Source organism: Phaethon aethereus (assembly GCF_964289735.1).
Source record: "Phaethon aethereus genome assembly, chromosome: 1".
NCBI classification, from domain to species: Eukaryota; Metazoa; Chordata; class Aves; order Phaethontiformes; family Phaethontidae; genus Phaethon; species Phaethon aethereus.
The window spans coordinates 173,026,128-173,048,168 of NC_138575.1; the positions used below are offsets into that span (position 1 = coordinate 173,026,128).

The 22,041-nt window shown below is 38.6% G+C and overlaps 1 protein-coding gene across 4 annotated transcripts in view; it reads left to right on the forward strand.

Moving 5' to 3' along the window:
- Positions 1-7,099: 7,099 nt before the first annotated feature.
- The window catches only part of RBM26 (RNA binding motif protein 26), a gene marked incomplete at both ends in the record, with an annotated part of 57,697 nt that continues 42,755 nt past the window's right edge, over positions 7,100-22,041 (forward strand). For all 4 annotated transcript variants that reach the window (XM_082012086.1, XM_082012087.1, XM_082012088.1 and 1 more), the window contains 3 exons: positions 7,100-7,170; positions 20,432-20,550; positions 21,085-21,221. In XM_082012086.1, coding sequence (XP_081868212.1) covers positions 7,100-7,170; positions 20,432-20,550; positions 21,085-21,221 — 327 coding nt within the window. The remainder of the gene's footprint in view (positions 7,171-20,431; positions 20,551-21,084; positions 21,222-22,041) is intronic.

Here is a 22,041-nt window from a genome sequence, read left to right on the forward strand (position 1 = left end):
AATATTAGACTGAAGTGAATAAAGCTTTTCTTCCCTATTTGGAGTCTAATAAGCTTCATTTCCTCAGTGGCTGCAGACGCAAATGCAAAAATACTCTGTAAAAGGTGTTAAAAATATTGAAATACTATACCAGCCATTCAGAAAATTACAGGTTTTTTGTTTGATAACAATCGATGAAAATATCCAGTTCTTAATTTTTCCTTCATTAAATCTTATTTTAAAATATTTTTTAAAAAAAGAAAAAAGTATTCTACAATACCTCCTCTAAAAATATATTTAGTGATTTTCCTCTGCAAAATAATCCAAGTTGCCTCTACAGCATGACCAAGAAGAAACAATGTCTGTGCTCCCTCTTCTGGCTCTGCAGCAGCATTGACCTAAGCAAACCCTAACAATGCTGACATCAGGGCTGAGACCTGCACACACAGAAAGAACAAAAACGTAAAGCACAGTACTTTTCACCTTCCTTAAAGAGAAAAAATAAAAGTTGCTTCAAACAGAAATTAAAATGGTTAAAAAAATATTTTATTTCCAAACTTCCTGAAAATTTTTTCCAAGATCTAACAGTTGAAAAATATAACAATGCCTTGCACAACGGACGACAGCACTTTTTCAGTGGGCATGGTGGTGTTGGGTTGATGGTTGGACTTAAGGTTGGTCTTTTCCAACCTTAATGATTCTGTGATTTCTGCATAGGATTTGCATAGCAAAATACACAAGACAGCACCAGCTCAAAACCTGCCACTCCAGGAGTCAATGGCCCACGTGCTGTGCAATGTGGCCCAAAACCATAGGCTTATGGCAGAGCATTATCTGGTGTATAAGACACACAGTAGACAGGAGTTTGGAAATAACATTTGAGATGGACCTACTTAATTACGAGGAAGCCAGCCTCTCTTCCCCAGATGTAAATCGGACACACAGAGCATGTGCTTCATGACACGAAAGCCGAGACTGCAATGCCATCATCAGCGTCACAGCAGCCTCCAACTTTGGCCAGGCTCATGGAGCCACCATGTCCCTGCAAGGCACAGGTGCCTCGTGGCTGCCTCCATCACAATGGTTTGCCCGAGGGAATTGGCGAACATGTGCAGCCGCTTATCCCCGTGCACAGGCACAAACCCAGGTGTGGCTCTGCTCCGTAATCGTTTACTGGCACAGACCAGAATGACACAGTTAGTACTCGCTGACTGCAGTATGAAGATTTCTGGATGGTGAAGCTCTGCTGGTTGGTGTCATAGGGGCAGAATTATGAGCTATGTCTTTCCTGCTCTACCGCATTTTGGGAAGAAGATGAGGTATTAATTATACCCTGGGCCCTTTCCCAGTCATCCTTCCCATAGGCACAAGCAGGGGCTAAGCTTAATTTTGCTGCCATTGGCAAAGTGGAGCAACCCTGTCCCCACATGAGCACAAGTTAATGAGCAACTACACAACAAGCTGTCCCCGCGTTAGTACAAGCTAACAACGTTCCACAACACAAGCATCTTGTATTACAAAACTGACCCATTTTATTTTTTAAAACACAAGGCCATTTAGAGATATACAATATAGACTTAGCATAGTATGACTTCGGAAGTGTGATGTATATTGTTAAATATCCACTACTGGTAATGTCTCTATATTTAAACAATAATAAAACCCACAGAGTTCGTAGATTTGACTTTTGACTGTAACAACTTGTTCTGACCTTGACTTTCAAGAAAACCTGTTCAACAACTGTTAATGTCAGTTCAAAAAAAGCAATGCGCAATTCTGTGACTTGCAATCTCAGGCTAAAGGCTACATGCACCATCTACAAATACCACGAACACCTGTGGCTTTGGGACACTCTGACAAAAGCCTTTCATAGAACCACAGGATGGTTGAGGTTGGAAGGGTCCTCTGGTCCAACCTTCCTGCTCAAGCAAGGCCACATAGAGCCCTTTTCTCAAGCTACATCACCTATGTTCTTCTTGAAGCAACAGAAGCAGGAGAGATACACAATCCCATGGCTTAGGTCTATTGTATGGAAAGACCATGGTCATGAAAAGTTGTCTAATGTCTACAGCATATTTCATGATTAAATTTTTGTGGTTTCAAGATTAAAGGAAGACATTCAGATCTTAAAGACCATCTGCTCTGAGAGCTTTTCCAGGCCCCAGTTTTTAAGTGGCAATGGTGCAGTTTGATTCAGTTTACTATGCAGGAGTCAACAGTAAAAAGCAAAGGACTAAGCATTCATATAAACATTGATCCTTTTGAGGCAGTCTACTTGACTGTAATACGGAGCTGACCTGCTGCTCTGTTGAAGCACTAGTAGGTGTATTTATGGGGAAGGGCAGAAGTGCCTTAGTTTTCAGAAGCTCAGGACCTGACAGACATTTGCTATTTTTGAAGTATGGAAGGGGGTGTCTTCAGGTCTGGATCCATTCTGTGACATTATCCTCAAACTTCATACTGATGCCTCCTGAGATGAAACACACTGTAGAGTTGACAAGGAGTATCAGGAGGAATATCATTCAACCGCTTCTAAACAGAACAAAGGCAGGACCTCTACAAATGTACAGATGTTAATCTATCCATACCTAAATAGCAACTGACAACAAAATGCAAAACTCAAAACTCAATGAAAGTACAAAGTAAAAATCTGAACAACATACAGAAATGCTTTTGTTCCACCAAGCTATCTGGTTGCCATGCAATTTCCTCAGCCCTGCTGTTTTAGCCTGTGCTCTGATGCTAAGGGCCGTGGTATGCTGCAAGGAACCCTTGATCTCCAGATCATCCACTCAGATACATCTGAGGCCTGTGATGCTTAAATGCTTTTTCTGGGAAACACTAGGGGCCCCAGTTCTGGAACTGGTGGATTATATCTGTTATGCAAAACAGGAATCACATTTAACACTAGTAGAAAATCTATGATCAGAGATGAATGTTTAAATTCAATTGCAAGTGCAATTGCATTTTCCTAGTGAAAAAGGTGAAGTGTTAGAAGGATAGAATGAAGAATTTCATAATGCCATAGACCAGCCTGGCAGCTTCAAAAAAATTAAACTCACTTATAACAAATCCAAAAAACAAACACACAAACAAATAAAAAAGAATAATAATTAACCTTTTTTCTGTATGAAATAAACACTGACTGATGGAGGTAGGATAGGTTTGGCAAAAGATGGATGTGCCCAAAAGTTATTCTATTCTACAGCTACTTTTTGTATTAAAAAATTAGAGAGGCAAATCTGACTTAAAAAGAGATCTATGGACATTTAAGAAAATGTCAGGTTTCAAAGAAAAATTTTTAACACTTAAAAATTGCAGCTTTACAACCTTTGACAACATTGTCAAATATTGTTTATAAGCACAAGTCCAATGGCTTTGGAGAGGCGTTAGCAGAAATAAAATCTCAGAAATCTCAGGAAGGATTGATATCTCTGTCTTGGCTGGCAACATTCAGCTCTCAGGTGCGTACGTGAAACAATAAAAACATGAATAAACACAACTCATTATTTTTAGACGTCAAAGGTCACTAAATTCAGTTAGATAAGACTACTGCAAACTAAGCACACACCAAACCTATGAACTTTGGGAGTTATTATATAGGAAAACATCTATGCTACTCTGAAGAACTTCACAAAGTTTTTATAAGACAAAAGGGCTTTTTATAAGACATTAGGAATCTGTAATTCTGATGCATGAATAAGTAAGGGAATTAGATTTGCATTACTTTATTAACATAACAATTTATTTATATTTTAAGATTATTGATGTTAAAACGTACTTTTTGTATTAATCTACAGAACATAGATGTCTATTTTCATATTTTTGAGATTTCTATTATTTAGTTCCTATTAAATGTTTGGTATCCATAGATCATATACATGATACAGAATATCACTACCATTTAGCAACAGGAACTGATTTTTTAAAATGAAGGTGTTAGATTATTGAAACCAAAGGACAGACTGTTCAATTTTCTTTTGTTGCTTTCCAGTCTTTTCAAAGATTCAATTTTTTCCTTGTTACCTTCTTCAGGGCTTTACTTGTACAGGTAGGGATGAAATTTATGGTATGTTTTATTCTGCCTTGGACAGTTCATGAATTTTACATTGAACAACTACAGGACAAATAGAAACTTACTTGTCTCACAGAAACATTACATTGTAGAAGTTAATAATTACTTTGACCCTTTGCACAGATTCTCTATTATGTTGCATTAAATGAAACATTATCTTCAGGACTTTTTCAGTTGAAGTACTGATTTCACGTGTGACTAAGTTTGATTTAAGTAAAAACTATTCCTTATTTGGTCTTTTTAAAATTGTTATTAAGAAGCTAAAGATGTTGTGTCTTAAATAGAAACTACTTTATGTAGAGAAGTCACTTAATATTTCAGAGGAAATGGCTTCCTCAGATCTAATAAATAGTTTTATTTTGTATTCCTTTAATTCCTGACATGAAATGAAATTAAAATTGCCTGAAAGATGCTACAGAACACTGCAGTTACTTCTGAAGATGTGGGATCTAAATCTTCATAAGGCCTTAAGATTTCAAGTCTGCAAACTCTAGAACTGGGAATGTCAGCAGCTTTTATTTATCTGTTTATTTATTTATTATAGTTACTCTGATTATCGCCACAGAAGTGTAATAACAGCATACTTCTATCAAAACAGTTATGTTCAAAAATTGCCACATGCATACAAGTCTTATCCAGTGCACATAATGTATTCATTAAATCCTTTTGCTGATCACAAATTTCATTTACTTACAGCACTGTGCTTCTGAATGGCTGGAAAGCAGTTTAGAAAATGAAATGTCAACCACAGAGAAGTTCCTACCATGATCCATCTATACATTTTATGTGGGGAAGCCTTAGAGGCTGTGTTTTCTTGCTGGCCATTGTATATTCAAGGATCAAAGGTAGTTACAAAGATGAGAGTGGACTGACACAGTGCTTGCCTGAATTATTTCCACTAGACACTGGCTTTTTCAAAGGATTAAGAGCCAGATCCAAAACCAAATATAGATTCTTATCACAATGCCTAATTTCTATGTGCCTGTCCCTTCAAAGACCCATCAGAATCCCAAGCTTAGTGGCCCTTTTTACATGTTCAAGGGGAGTTAACTTACAAGTTGGTGACTGTGAGCCAGGGACTTTTTAGATGTCTACAGAACAGTCTCCAGATAATTTCAGGCTCTGGTGATTTCCTGTCTACTGACTGAATGTGCTCTCCACTATGCAAGGAAACTGAAGTATCTTGTAATTGAGAAGTCCTCACTGAAGTACCTACTAAGCTGGCAGTTTATTTGGTTGGCTTGCTACAGTCTGCAGTTTTCAACAAACATTCAAGGACGATAATCAAGTCACAAATAACCATGTGCAGGCAGCCTCAACCTCCTCCATCTCTTATTTAGCTGTCTCAGATACTGGATTTCTTGACAGTCTCCCTGTTGAGGTCAAGTGCTTCTCAGTGGCATGAAAAATTGTAAATAAGGGTCATCATTGCCAATGACCCTTGCTCCGTTACAGATGCAGCGAAGTAAAGTTGAACTTTTTCACACAGAAGTAAGCATTAGCGGTCTGTGGTGGGTTTCCATGGGCAGGATGAAGCTGGGCATGGTTCTTGAAAGAGTTCCTGTGCCAGGACAACAGGCAGGCATCTCCCTTATATCCAAACACGTCTTCCTGCCTTCACCCCTGCTCTCTAGAGACCCTGTCCTGACTCTATGTGACAAAAGTAGGGCTTTGGGATGCTGAATTTATGAATTGACAGGCCAGCCAAGACCACAGTTCCCGTCTAATCTAACCCAATTACCTAAAGTTCCTCTCTGAGAAAATTAGGCAGGCAGCTCAAGAGTCATCCACTCTGCCCCGAGAAAGGCAGGGTGAATGATTCCTTTGAAATACTTGCCTCTGTTCACTCACTGTGCAAAACGTCTCACTTGGAAGCTCAGGTGAGACACCTTTTGGAAGCCCACCAAACTGACTGAGATAAATTCACTGCGAATGTTTTCTTTCATCACTTGGTTAATCCAGGTTACTGGCAAAAGCAGCAGTACATGAGAAGGCCCCTGCACTGGTGGGCACCGGTTTTCATGCAGCCAGTCCATGCGTCCCCATCACCATTGCCTCTGGGGGTGACTGAGCAGCTGTGTGGGCTCAGCTCCTCCATCAGGCCCACTTGTGGGGCCTGAATCAGCTGGGGAACCCCCATGCACAGGCCGTTGTCAGCACCCGCCGGCACACTGCAGCGCCCCATCCCACCGCGACGTCGGGAAGACACAGGACTTTGCTGTCAACTCGCATCCTTTCAGAGAGATTTTTCACTCTGACTTTTTTGAAAGAAAAAAAAAAAGATTTTTTTTTTTTCTGTCGGTTGCAAACATTTACGGGAGTTCACACCACGGGAGAGGGAGCACTAGCTGTGCCTCCCTTCCTGCTTCTGCCGCGCGCGTTTCCTTCATGCAGCGCAATCCCGACTACCCGGGGGACCGCTCGTCCCTCTAGAGCAGGGCTGCGACAGGCCGCTCTCCGCTGCTCCACCCGGGCCACGCCGATGGCTGCCACAGATCGCAGCCCAGTGCTGCCGCTGCCGTCCCCCGTCCCCGTCCCACCCCTCCAGGCCCCGCCTCCCGGCAGCCCCCGCGCGCCTCCCGTCCTCGCGAGACTCCTTATTCTCGCGACAGCGGGGCGCCGCCATCTTACCTGCTCTCTCGCTCCGTCTGGCTCTGCGGCTGAGGGGAGCGGGGTGGGGGGGCGGTACGTTTCGGAGCCGCGCTTGGGGCCCGCCGCTCGTCGGGCCTGTTGGCTGCGCTGCCTTCCGCCCGCCGCTGAGGCGGGGGGAACTTCGGAGTGGTTGGACCGTACTCCCCGGCCAAGGAGCGGCGAGAGCGGGGCCCGCGGGGAGCAGCCGCCGCTCGGCTGGTTCCGCCCCCTTCGTGGCGCTGGGCCTCCGGCCCCTGCCAGGCGGTCTCTGCCGAACCGGGAGGCGGCCGCAGCTCCGGCGGGTGAGGGGAGGCGAGGCGGGAGCCGGACTCGCGGCCGGCGGGGCGGCGCGGACCCCGCCGCCCTTGTTGCTGCTGCTGCTGCCGGGGAGGCGGGAGGCCCGGGCCGCTCTGGATGGTGGTTAAAATGATCATAGAAAACTTCGAGGCGCTAAAATCCTGGCTCAGCAAAACCTTGGAGCCCATGTGAGTAGTTGCGACCTTTCCTCTCTTCCCCCTGCCCCCTCCAAAGTCAACCTTCTCTTGGAAAAGACGGGGATCCTTAGGGGAGGGAAATGCGAGGCCGAAGAGGCCCGTGAGGGCATCCCGGGAGATGCCCTCCCGGCGCCCTTCTTTTCCCGGCCATCTTCTGGGGGGGCCCTGCGCGGGGCTGCGTCGTGCCCCCGCTCTCCGGGTGCCGTCCGCAGCTGGCGGTAGGACCGTCTTTCTCCGGAGGATGCAGCTTCCCCCCCCTAGCGACCGCCGTCGGCTTTCCCTTTGTAGCCCAGGGCGAGCGGAAGGGAGCGTGTCTGCCTGTGCGGCTCGCTGTTCCCCGCGCTCGGCCCCCGCAGGGGCCAGGCGAACAACCACGGCCTGCCTCCCTGTCCAGTGACCTTCTCGGAGAGAGCTCGGGCGCCATGGAGGTGTTTTCCAGGATCTTGGGCGCTTCACAGTAGCGTTTTCTATAGGTTCATCGCACGTCGTTCTCAGTCCTTTCGAATATTTTATGCTCTTATTTCCCTTCCCCCGAATAAAAATTGCATCAGTAGAGCACTTGGGAGTAGGAGCCCCAGAGAATAATTTGCCTATTTGTGAATACCTGCTTGGCTGCTAAGCATAACATTCATGTGAGTAATTGGGGCTCTTCTGCAAATAGTCCATGTCTTCCTTCTCTGCATTTTAGCGGAATTTATTTTAGTGAAACTGTAGATGTGAGCTTGGTTTTAAAGGTTTTGTCTTCTGGACGTATGGCGTCTATAGACGTTTTAGATCAAAGCATCCACTTGACTTGTCATTCTGAAACACACCATTTTAACATGTCTGAATTGAATTGATGGACCTTGATTTGAGTCAATAGAACTAGAACTTAAAAATTAATTCTGCTATTAACTTTTCTTCTGAGATGTTTGGCCACTGTTAGTTTTACTCTGATGCTAACAAATGGGGAAAAACCGAAATAAACGGAAGTCTGCTTTATGGCTTCCATATATCTATGTACATGTATAGTTTGTATGGCTTATGCTGAAATAACTTGAAAAAGTTATAAAATGCTGGGATGTCTTTAGGAGAGCTTCACTTGTGTTTTGGGGGAGAGGGGGTGTGGTGCCCTTTTTTTCCTCCAAAGCCTAATCCAAACCACACTGAAATAGATGAGTCTTGAACTTAATTTCAGCGGACTTTGAATTAGGCCTGCAGCAAATTACACTGAGTGCCTTTATAGAAGGGGTTTCACCCTTAAGACTATGGTAGGAGTTCTGGGTTTTTTTATTTGCGAAAAAAATGCATCATTTTCTTGTAAAGGCGTAGTTTTGGGAAGGTGAATCAATCTTTTTCTTGAGTCAATATAAGTTAATATTAGAATAACAGAGCACGTTGTGTTCTGTGGTAATAGACCCAACTAGTCCTCTGGTGTAGAATGCTCCCTGTTAGTCTCTGGATACGTTCTTGCATGAATATTCTGTTAATGGCAATCAGTAGTTTGATATCGGTATATAGAGTATGCTGGTCAAGAAGCTTGGAACAGGCAATATTTAACTTTGGAAAATCTTGTAATTCCCAAAATACATGTTGGTAATTTGAAATGATAAATCATACAAACTTACCTCGCAGTTGGTCAGCAGCTGGAGATTGGTATGCTAGCTTCAAACAGTTTACAAGGAGCATTTTTCAATTACATTAAATCTGAAACTGGAAGTCTGCTAGTGGCATTTACAAGAGGGCTTTAGTTGACTTAAATCCTTTTATTGAATTAAAACATTAGGTTCTTTTGATTTTGCAGGTCTGTATCCAAAATTCATTTATATTTCTGCTCTTTCTTGGCTATTATGCATCAGGAACTGATATTTAACTTTAACCAGTGAATAATGAAGGTCTCCTATTCACAATATAAACAGTGTCAAAAGTTTGCCAGATACTATTTAGCAGGACGTCGGTGTGGTTCCTCAGTCTTTCCCCTCAAGGTCCATTCATTTGCTAAAGGCATTAGAGCAGTCTTCTTATCCTGGTAACTTCTTATCCTGGTAACAAACTCATTTTTTTCCGTCTCTCTCTGAAGTTGAACTGTGATATCTGCTAGTAATAGTCAGCAGTTAAAGGGTGAAATGGGATTTTCAGCTTTTGTGATCAGTGCAATTTTCTGCTTTTGAGCACTAAAAGGACCAACATGCTTCTCTTAAATGTGGTGTGTGAGCAGTTCAAATGTGGTTCTCATGCTGGAAAACTGTGTCTTGGGGTATTGAATTGATGACCTGGAGGATGTTGAGTTCTCTGGATTTTTAGTTTTGGGAGGAAACAAGCCAGCAGGGACAGTTAAATTCAACTGTCATTCAGTTTTGTGCAGTGTGCAATATAACTGCATTATTCCAATAAATGTTGGAATTAGTGGAGAAGTGTTGTCATTTCTTAGAGTCAAATACTCTTGGAGCTTCTTCTGATCTTAGCTATCTGAAATGTGTACCTATAGCCATAGCTTCTGGCTGTATAAAAATTTTAGTGTGCAGTTACTTCTAGGTGCAGTACTACTACAATGAGGCCCTAAGTGCTGGTCGTGTGGAGGTGTTACCGTAGCCTGAAAAGAATTTTTGACTTGTCTTTTCCTTTTAATGAAACAAAAAAACGTGCCAACTGTTTTTTCTCTCGTGACCCTTTCAGAAACCTTTAGCTGCAAGACAGGCAGCTGAATTTCCTAACTAGACTAAGGAAGACACCGCTGTATTAGATCATCATGGAGGTATTGTCTCAGTAGTTTTTAGGAAAGAAGTGCATTGAGGAAGATGTATAAATAAATTTTATACACATGTGTATAGGTCTATATGTGCTAGTTACCTAGACCTGAGTAGTTAAAAATGTGTTATTTTCCAAGTTGCCTGTTTCCAAGTAGCTAGCAGTTTTTAATCAGCATGTATAGTTTGTTCCAAAGGCCATAACATGTATGCTTCTGAAACATGTTTCAGACCTAGAAGATGGCAATATCCATAAAGATTGTTTCATTTTATCATGATGTTTTATCTTTAAACTATTTTAAAGCATTAGCAAGAATGCTAACTTTTCAGTGTAATGAAACATGTGAGTGTTACAGTTGTATGGACTGGACATGGTTTGGTTGTTGGGTTGCTTTCACATGGTGCCTCGGGGAAACACTGTTCATAGGCAAGAATGTTTGAAGGAGAGGGATGATGGAGGATTTGAGTTTTGGAATTTTTTGTTTGTTTGTGATGGGTTGTTGGGGTTGGTTGGTTGTTTTGGACTGCTCTAATGCCTTTGGCAAAGCCTTGGTGATCCTCCATACAAACACTTGTTATCTAAATTTGGTGGTGTTGCAGTAAGGTGGAAACTGCAAATGTTACCATGCTGGAGCATTTACATAGTCCAGCTATGCTTGAGGCTGGTAGTTCTCCAGTAACTTTCTACAGTTCTCCAAAGAGAGGCTGCTTTTGTGGTTTTGGAAATAACTCTTTGAGCAGCTCAGTCTGGTATACAGAGAATTACTGAATAGGCACACAGAACTATTATGGATACATCTATGTAAATGTACTACCAGTGTAAACAAAGTGGTAAGAGGTTTTTTTGTGCTGTGGCTTCTCTGTTTTTGACTAGAAGTATCTCATATGTTCAACTCCAGTCAGCTCTGTGAAGAAGGCATTTGTCAACAGTCATCTTTGTTGCTTGCAGACAGCAGTATGCTTAGTTTCTCGTGTTACACACTTTTTCTTGTCTTGTAAAGTGTTTGAAAGAAATTCTAAACTTGGAATATAACCTTATGTCTATCACTTCTAATTTCTGTACTAACAAGGCCTTAGCTGAGCCGTGTCTATTGTGATGGATTTCTTTTCTGCAAGTCCATTCCAGATCCTATGTAAGCTGTGTATATAATCCTTGCTGGAATATCAGGATCTGGCTTGGCAAAGTTCCAAGTAGGGATTTCTTTTTCATTTTTGTCTTGAATTTGTTTGAATCTCTACCTGTGAAAAAATTAGCTCTTTTGTACTAATGCTGTACTCACCCTTTTGCGTTGTAAAACGTTGTAATGTTCTCCCCCTTGCCCTAATTCTTTACAGTGGAAAATTTTCTTGTTTTTAATTACTTTGTGTAAAAATAAATTTAATTAAAATCCTCCACTGGCGCACTGAATTTTACTTACAACTTGATTATTCCCATATCTAATTTTTTCCACTTTGCTGTGTTTACATTTTTATGAAGGTTTGTTCATGTACTAAATGAGACTTGCAAGGAAGATGAAAAAATACATAAAACAATGTTTATGCAGTATTTATGCATACCCTATTAAAGCAGAAAGGTTTTTTGCATTAGTTAATTTTGTAAGTGATCATGGTGTTGTAAGTACTTATGTCAGAGGGAGTAAAATACAAATTGATCGAAGAATATTTTGAGTATATTTATCATTGGAATATTTTATCGCAAACTATGTTCTGGCATTCAGTTATGCCTTCATGTTCTATTTTTTGTTTGTCATGCTTTTCAACCTTTCTTTGATAAATATCATATTTTTTGTCTGTTTGTATCTTTGCTTAAATTGTTAATAGGTTACTGGTTAGTGATCTTCACCCAGTTACTTAAGATAGTGAATAAAAAAAGTTTAACAATGGTGTAAGGAATCTGCTAATAAGCCAAGATAGTGAAAGAGTTGAAATAAGTTAAAATGAAAAACTTCAGCATTCCTTTCCACATGTATCTGGCACACCATCCTGCTAACAACACCATCGGCCCACCAGGAGGTTTCACTGTTGTTTCCCATAAAACTTCCTCAGAAGTTCAAAAGCAATAGATGTTTCTTTTCTTTTCACTTACTCTGTTAACACTTTACATTAAGCTCTTTATAACTAAGATAAATAAAGCACAAATACACATCATTGGTATGTCTGTCTCAACACTAGTGAAGTTACTCTTCTGCATCTCTTACAAAAAATGATAGTTTGTTCACCTGACTCGTGGAGAGCTGCTGTCTTTGAGAAATTGAGGTTCCTAACTTAGAATGCAGATATTGCTAATCTTCTGTGTAAAAATACTATGATAGGATTAAAATACTGATATAAGGTGTAGTTGAAAGCAGAAAATAAAGAGGAGAAAAATATTGCTGCTACAGGAAACCTTTCTTGTTCTTACACTGAACATCAGCAGCAAAATGGAACCCCTCAGCTGCATTGTAGGTCATAGAGACACTATGACGATTTTTACTTTCTGCATTGAATGTGTGTTGGACAGCCAGCAAGTGACAGCTGTTCTGTGTCATGAGAGCATCTTGAATCTAGAGGTGGCATTTTAAGCTGCCAGTTATTGGTCGCAGCTGCATGAAACTGTCAGATCTGGGTATCATGACAATCTAGAACTATTGTAATGACAGTAGTAATTTATGTAACAGTATTGGAGGCTGTTGTGTTCCTTGATGTATTTCTATTACTTCAAGTACTGTTAAAGAGTTAATGAAAGTGAGAATTACAGGAATGATCCTTCTCATCTACAGTAGCGTCTCAAGATAGAAGTTGGATCTTGCTGAATGAGTCTGTCATTCATTTTACTTATTGAACACTGTAGCTTTTTATAGATCTTTTTTTAGTAGCAGCTCAACAGAATGGTACAACTGCCTAAATTAGGCTAGCTGTTCTGCCCAATATGCAATGTGTGTTTTTCTGCACTCACTCAGCCCTGCAAGTACGAAGCATGTCTTCTCAGCCTTCAAACATAACTATGTCCACCTTGGTTAATGTCAAGAACTGAGCGGTATTCCAGAGAAGTATGAATATTAATCTTCAGGCAACAAAACTAGACTCTGAAATTTAGGTTGTAAATTCTTGTGATGAGAATATGACAAATAACATCCACCTACATGTTATTTCCTTTACAGAAAGACCATTCACTGCCTGGAGGACTTCAGACATGCTTTTGCAGTTTCAATGTATTGTGGTAGTTTAAATTTGTCAAGGAACTAGTTTTGGGACTTGCAGCACCTTTTTGGTCTGTACATTAATTTTAAAAAATGAAGGAGAAAAAAACACCTCATAGTTTATTTTACCGTTTTAAAAAAGTAGTGTGTGCACACTAGCTGTGTCCAAAATGAAGCCTAATTGAGGGTCTTGGCTTGAAATAAAGGCAATGAAATATATCTGAAATGAGTAAGTAGCGTTTTTGTTAAAAGGAAACTTTATAGAAGTTTCTTTTCTGTCCTCACTCCTCTTCCTACCCCAAGCACACTTTTTCCCCTAAGTGAGTAACCATGTTCGTTTTGCGAAAACTGTCAGATTACACTTTTGACAGCTTCAGCATGAGAATTTTTTTTTTCCTCCCAGATGGTAAAAAGGTTATGTTCGCTATAGTTAAACACTACTTATGTATATCTCCCTCTGAGAATTTGCATACATTTGCCAAACATTTTTCACCAGAGGGTAGACTTTGGAATACTAGATTTTTTTTTTTTTATATATAGTAAAGGCATGTAAAAAAATGTGAATTAAGATATATTGCTGAAAAGCTTAAAAAAAAGTCACATTCATTTTCTGTGTAATGGTTGAGTTGTTGTCTCAACTAAAATTTAAGCAGCAGTTTGTTTTGCCATGCCAGTGAGATTTTTCGTAAAATAAAGGATTGTCCTCATGTTAAACTGATTTCTATAGTGTTTACTACAGTACCATAGTACCATGTCTGCACCAAATACTGTAGATACTACTATTAAAATCATTACCAGAAATTACTACTTTTTTAAGACTGCAGTTCAAAGTGGTTACTTTACTTACTAAGAACTGACTTAAATGAAGAATTGCAGCATGAGAAACTTAATAGCACTGGAGATGTGGGTTTTTCTGAGGGGAAAGTACCTGGGTTTAGATATTTCACACCTTTCCTCAAGCTGATTAGTTAATACTTTAAAAGGCTTCAGCTTGATATATATGTAGTATACTTAGAATATGCATCTTTACTTATTCAGTGCTTTGTCATGTTAGAAAATGTTATTCAAGGAAGTCAGACTGAATTAGGATAGGCAACATTAATAAGCTATTTAAATACGTGAAATTTTCAGGTATATTCTTATCAATTTCACAGCTGTCATTCTTGAGTCTGCTTGCCATATTTTAATCCTTGCATTTCTTTCTCTTTGGTTTAGTGATTCATCAGGGGTTTGGTTTTTTGTTGTTTGTTGTGTTTAGTGTTTTGTTTTTACTGCTGTTGGTGTGAGTATTTTAATATAAGGCTACTAGGACTCCTATTAAGTGTCAACCTGGTGGAGAGTTTAGGGCCCTGTTGGGGAGACATGCCCAAAGTTCTCAGTTGTTAGCGGAATATTCAGTCCGGCAGAGTTTTTCAGATCTGCCTTCCCTTTTGATACCTTTTACATTAAAAATACTCAAATAAATAGCATCTTTTGTCTTTCATTTTAATAAGTATTTTTGTACTGATGCTTAAACACACATTCAAAGGCACTAACCTGGCAAAATACGTCCTCAGCGCACCATACTCAAAGCTCATGTTTATTTTCTCTTAAGGCTTGAGAGAGATGAATGAGGTATGCTCCTATTCAGTATCTTCTAAAATGGTTCTTACGCAGTATTTATGTACAAAGGTAGTGGTTTAGCTTATCTGCCTTGTTGATTTACTTTTAGCTATTTTGGCAAAGTCTTCCTAAGTCAGTATAAGCTCTGTTGTTAATAAGGGGGTTTGTATGTACCGCTGTGCCAGTAACGTTTTTTTTCAGACAGCTTTAATACATATTCAACATTCACTGAATTTGTAAGTTAGGGCTGATGCCTGTAATTGCATCTTGATTATAAAAATTAGAGTGGGTTCTCAGAACCTATTTAGTATTTTATGTTTTAAAATATGTAAATCTGAGTATTGGAAATGGATTGAGTGGTGTTTAATGACTTGCAAAGTATGCAATTAAAAAAAACCCAAAAAACAGTACAGAGAAGTGAGTCCTCCAAATTACTTTCCTCTGCTTAAACATTCATTATTTTTAAAAAACCCAAACATATATTTAAGGCTTAAATTTACTTGTAACAACTTCAGCTTTCCTCTTCTGCTTCATTTTCTTTATTTCAAATGGTAATTTCAAATAATTGAAATTTATTATTCAATTAATAATAATTAATAAGTAATTTCAAATAATGACTGCAAAACCAGATGAGATCAGAAACAAAGGATTTTGAAAGAGAGATTTTCAACTTTTCAGGGAGGTTTGTTGCAGCTGTGAACTTTTGCTCCTACAATTGAACAAAATATTTGATTGGCTGTTACTTTCCTTTTTGAAGCTTTTCTCTGGTCGTTAGCTTTTGGAAGTATCTAGGTCATTCTCTGAAGAACATGTAGAGCTCTAGCAAGAGAATTCTTCCATCTTTGCCTGTATATTAAATACTGTTTATTGAAGCAGGATTACCAGAGCAGTTTTCCTTGTTTAATATAGGGCAGTAGACACTGCTTATTCTCTGGCAGACTACAGGCTCTTTAAAAAAACATTACTAGAGGTAAAAGCGTTTAGCATTACTAGTTAGGATCATATATTCAGAAAGTGGGTGTAAGAAAACATGCTGTGGTGTTTAATTGTAGCAGGCCATGGGATGTACTTGCTGCAGTGGAAATGAGTTCAGATTACTTGTGCCAACTGGTTTTTGTTTCTTTGTTAAAGAAAACCTGAAAGAGGAAACAGGAGGAGAAATGTGTGTGCTTACTGATTCTTAACACTACTTGTAGCACATGCCTACAAAAAGTTGGGATGTAGATATGAGATTCAAAGTTGAGAAATGTTGTTTTACATGTTTAAATGCATGCGAATGTTTTCCTAGTAGCCAAATTTTAGCATAAGAATGAAGTTATGTCTAAATTTCTGTCACACTTTTAACGTACAGATTCCATTTATGCTCAGGTCTGTGATGTACCACACCATGTTCAAGTTAAGCCAAGGATTCAAACCTGTATCTAACAACTGAAAATGTGTATCTTTCAGTGAACACTAGAATTGAAATCTAAACTTATTTTTAGTTTTGAATACAACTTAAACTATTTGAAATGTGTATGTGGTGTTACGATTTTTTCTAATTTTCTGAATTTTCAGTTAAGGACCTTTCTCTATTAATCTTAGAATCTGCAAGAATATAGCATGATATATACTGTATGGTAAGTCATCACTTCATAAAACAATGTTGACTATAAAAGCATAAAATACAAGACAGAGAGATTTAGAAAAACTCATAAAGCTAGCTCAAAACGGGTGAAAGATCCATGCATGCACAACAAAGATACAGCTAACATATTGCATATTATCACACAGAAAGGTTACCATTATGTAAGAAAATACTGTCAAACTAGAGAACGTAAGAACTTGTTTATTAGAAAAACTCAAGGCCCCTGTAATCCAGACCATCAGACTTTGACCAAACCAAAGGATGGAGAATTTACACACAACATTTCAGAATGCAATTTGAATGAAAAAGTGGAAAGGAGTTCCTTTTAAAAATGCAGCTCTCCCCAAAACAAAACCATTAACAATAATACCCAGAACTCTAATAACTATAAAGAACAGCAATTTTCAGGCAGACCTCCTGTATTCACAGTTCTGTAAAGTTTAAACTTCTTTTTTTACTTCATGAGACCAGTTATTCCTCTCTTCCACCACTTCAGGTTGCTAGCAATTCAATTTTAGCATCATCTTAAAAAAAAAAATGCAGCAAAGCATTTTATAAGAGTCTGAAAAAACAGTAAAGGATCAGACTATAATCCTGTTAAATCTGTCTAAAATACTAGCTACAGAAACAAGCATTGTCTTTACAATAGTGTGGAAAAAACAAGTCAGTTATTTGTGGGTTTCTTCAAGCTTTGAAAAACAGATATAGAAGAGGAGGCTTCTGTTTCAAGTCAGTACATAAAAAGGAAGTTTTTATGTACTGTGTAAAGATGTGTAAAGATCATTAGCAGTTTAATTTTAAAAAGTGAAAAGAAATCACATAAAAATCATAATGTCAATTTAGCAAAACATTTTCTCCATCTCACTCTACCACAAGATGCATTGTATTCATTATTGTTTAATTAGCATCAATTTGAAGTAATTTATCTGTTAGTATTTCTTAAAAAATAGTATTTCTGGAATAGCCAAAATAAATACAGCGTTTTAACTTGAAAGCATGTAAGTTCTTCCTGTTGTGTACAGGGGAATTTCTACACTGACGTACTGAATAATAATAGAGTTCAGTATGATTGTTTTGCATTGTTCATATGTGGTTGTATCGCATATGGAGTGATAAATGCTGAGACAGTGCCACAGGAGAAAGTGATTCTGTGTTTTGGAAATTAAAAGTACATTTATGTACTTTTTTATTGAGGATATTTTCTTGAGAGTATCTTGGAGTTGGGTGGATGGATTGAAATTCTGAGTTCATTCTGGAGTGGACAGTATTGCTGAGATTTCCAAAATCATTGTTGCAGGGGAGGGAGGAAAGCACTAATTGTGATTTTTAAACAAGGGGTTTTTTGTTGTTGTTGTTTGGTTTTTTTGTTTGTTTGTTGGTTTTTTGGTTACATCTTTTGGAGTCTAGATGGCTTTCCAGACAAGATTTTCCATTTTCTACCCTGCTCATGAGAGAGGAATTACTTTAAACTGAATATGAGGTTGTTGTATAGTCACTACTGTAGGAGCTCGTGAGTTAAAATACATTGCAGTAGCCAACAGCAGTGCGTTTTTACCTTGTAGACTGACTTTTTTTTTCCTTTTTCACTAAATAATTTTGAGTTCATGTGTTGACATTTAAATCAGTTGTAGCAGATTTTTGAACAGTGACAGCTGACACTATTATCAGATGAGAACCAAATTTGTGGAAATTGAAATAAAACTATTTAGTTTGTAATGTTTACTCTGATTTTTGTGGAGAATAGAATGGAGAAGAAAACAATTGAGGATTATCATACGAAAAGTGACTCCTCCCCCGCCAAAATGTTTTCCTGTTACAACTATGGGTAGATAATATGAAAATAGCACACTCATTTTATGAGGCATGATTCAGCTTGAAACTGGGAGAGGACTGAAAATCTTCTGTAGTGACATTGAAACTGCATTAAGGAACAGTAAATACAAACAAACAAAAATTTCCAAATCGAAGCATTGAGAAGTTATGAAATGCTGGCGTTACAGCCTCCTGGGGGCTGTACTGGACAAGAACCCTTACTGCAGCATATGACGAACACTCTGTTCAATATCGGCCTTACAGATAATCTGCTTGGATGATGTGCTCAGGTGCTAGCAGCGTAAAAGAGACCGTGCAGTCCTACCGCTCTTGCTGTAGGAGGTTACTTGTGTGCCTGCTTCCGAGATGACTTGGTGCTTGGACAGCATTTTCTTCTGGATAAAGAATTGTTAAATCTGGCAAACCAGATGTGATAGTTGAAGGAAAACATTTCTGAAGAACTTCCAGTCAACCTGCAGTGTGTTTTTTGATTAACAGTATGTATTTGCATTTTGTCAGTTTAATGTGTGCAGGTTCTTCTGGAATGTAGACTGATTGTGAACTCCCATCTCCTGTATCTATGAATAATGCAGACTAGTACAGACTACTGTGGTATGTCCCCTAGCAGCTCAACTTGTTTTTACAGCATGAAATTCTGCTATTGCCTGCTTTCTAGAGGATGCTGAGTTATGTTTGAAGCTTTGACCTTTAACTTCAGAGCACTGTGTGCTGCGCCCAGGCTATCGAGAGGATCTCCTGAGGATGGATGCCAACAGATCTGCTTCCTTTGCTTGGTGGATATGTTGGCATGGAGGATGTTGCTTGCTGTGCAGGAGATAGCTTCTTTGGAGAGAGGAATTAGGTAGCGTGATATGGTGAAGGATTTGGTTTCCTCTGCCCAGTGTCTAAAATGCATGTCATTTAGATGGTCAACATTCAGAGTTACAATTAAGCTTCAGCGCTGAAATGTCACTTGTTTTAATGTGGGAATTTGGAACTGCAGTTTTATTCCGTCATTGTGACTAGTGGACTTCTGTGTTTGAACAGTATTTGTGTGATATTCGTACTCAGACCGCAGTTCAATTTTACTTCTTAGTTATTTTTGCCAGAGAGGATGTGCAGTTAGGATGCATCAGTACAATTTTTTTCCTCATGTTGTAGTTCTTTAAAACACTGGTATTAACTTTGTCACCACCCAAACAAGCCAGCTGTCTGTATCACATGACCAGTGTGTGTGTGTTAAATCCTGTCTGGTTTTGTGGAGTCTGAGGTCTTCCTTTGGTTTGTGCTAAATAATGGGATTAAATGGTTTAAGAAGATGCTGCTGTTCTGCCTGATAAACCAGTGCCTAACCATGTCACTAGTTACTGGTTTTGAATTATGAAGCGTGAAATGTTTTCTGCAGTATTCTCGTTTGCTTTGGCAGGTTTTACTCTATAACACGACTGCAAAGTTCATTGTAGATTACTATTTGTGAGCGTTAGTAATAAAATTATATCAACTATATTAAATAATGTTCTTCATTAATGTGCATATACAGCTTACTCTGTTCTAAGTTCTTTGTTGATGTGCACGAGACCATCAGCTTCTACACTGAAGTGCTCCATACTTAATATTAGATTGAATTTAGATGTCTAAAACGGATAATGATCCCCTAAATTTCACTTCATTGTCTGTGTACCTATTAAGGAGATTTCTGTGGTAATATTGTATAAACACTTGTTCCTTAGGCTTTTGAAATTAAGATTTTGCAGTTAATCTGCTCTTTATGGTGTTCATAGTAGGTGTTAGTAGTAATAAGATTCTTTAAAAACATATTTAAGAGAGTCTGTCTGAGAGTCTGAATTTTTTTATAGCATAGCTCACTTCTGCTTTATCACTGTATTGATTTGTAATTATGTAGACTGACTTTTCCCTGTTCACAGTCACTTAGTATTGCACTCGGAATTACTGATTTCATCATTGGGGAAATTATGGAAGTATTTGTTGTATTTGTAATTGTTTCTAAGACTATTAGGCAGCTGAGGTTGGTTGATTATAAATAGTTCTTCCTAGTTTGCGATGAGGTGCTCTGTGGAGTATTGTTTGGAAATATTCTAGGCAACTGCTTCTCTGGAAAAGAAAGGTGATACTTAGCCATTTTACATGTCTGGACTCTATCTTAAAAAATACCCCTCAGTGTTTTTCAATTACTGTGGTAGGAAAGGTTTTGGTCCTCTATATGTATTGGTCATACCAGTTTCAGACATTAACTGCTGTAAGTTAATTGCTGCTTTTTTTTTTTTTCTTAATTAATCTATTCACAGATGTGATGCAGATCCATCTGCCCTAGCTAAATATGTTCTGGCTTTGGTAAAGAAGGATAAAAGTGAAAAGGAACTGAAGGCATTGTGTGTTGATCAGCTGGATGTATTTCTTCAGAAAGGTATGGTCTTTGTCATAACAGTTAAGCTTCAGTGAAAAGTCTGTCTTGTTTAATTCAAAGAATCTTTTACCATAGAATTGTGTGTTTATCTCTTCATTAGCTTTGTTACTTTGAAGTATGGAATTCAATTTTCATGAAGTAATTTGTTTTAAAAAACAGGTGCATAGCACAATGTGCATGTTAGGTATGTGTTTTGTGTCTGTTGGTGTTCCTGGAAGACAATTACAGATGTTAAGAGTTACTGACAGAATTAGAAGTATTGGAGCTCTGTATATATTCCAGAAATATTCTTCCCGATGTTTTATTAAGAGACATTAAATAATTCAATTTTGGAAAACCTTTATGAAACATTATCATTATTGACATTTCTTGACTCTGTAAATGTCCTTTTTAAATACAAAATTAGCAGCTGAGAATTTAAAAATTGTACTCTTCATTGTTTTAACTATTTGGTGAATGTTGATTGATTGATTTGTAAAGCAGATGTTGACTGAAGTTTTCAATAATGGATATTTGTACGCTTTTTACTTTTAGAAACTCAGATATTTGTGGAAAAACTGTTTGATGCTGTGAATACAAAAAGCTATCTACCTCCACCAGAACAGCCATCGTCAGGAAGCCTGAAAGTAGAATTTTTTCAGCACCAAGAAAAAGAGACAAAAAAAGAAGAAGTAGGCATTGATTTTATTTTAAATTTATGTCTTTTTCTCTCGTTCCTGTAGTTTGCTTATGTGATTCAACTTCATTGTGTTTATTTGTTTATTAATAACAATTTCCAAACTTATACTACAGCATTAAAATATGTCAGAAGATTTGTGCCTAGTATGTTGAGTACTGCAGCACAATTTTTCTAAACCTTAGTGGGTGCTTCAAAATAAACCAAAGTGGTTCTGACTAGGCAAATGTAAACAAAGTCACTGAGTAGTGTAGGAGTTGCTGAACAACCTACATTAGCTATTTTCTCAGGATAACTGTTTTAGTTAGCTGCCCTTTAATTCAGCATAAATCCAGGCTGCCATTGCAAATGGCAGTCCTCATTCCTCCAGCTGCTTGATTCAGATAACGTTCTTTTTCTGACACAAGTGTTTATTTTGTTCTTTGAGCCAGAAGAGTAGGTTTGTCCTTTCCAACAGCAGCCTAGGTTTGGCTGCATGAAAGTGTTTAACCATGATCTAAACCAGCTAACCTGCTGATGAAGAAAATACATTACTCTGTCAGTTGTTGAATATTCATGTCTTCCTGCATCTGTTACTGCACATTAGTATGGATTTTTGTCCACCTGTAGTAAAAGCAGATGTATTTTCAGTGCAATACAATAAGCATTGCTTATTCTGCTTTATTTTCTCCCAAACTGTGCTTTGAACATTCCTAGAAATAGAAATCTAATAAGTTACGAAGATTGTCTAATTGCATTAGTTGCAAAAATGTTCTTTCAGTTCAGTGTTACTGCTGACTTTGCTCAGCATTTTGAGGTTTTTGTTTTTCTTCGAT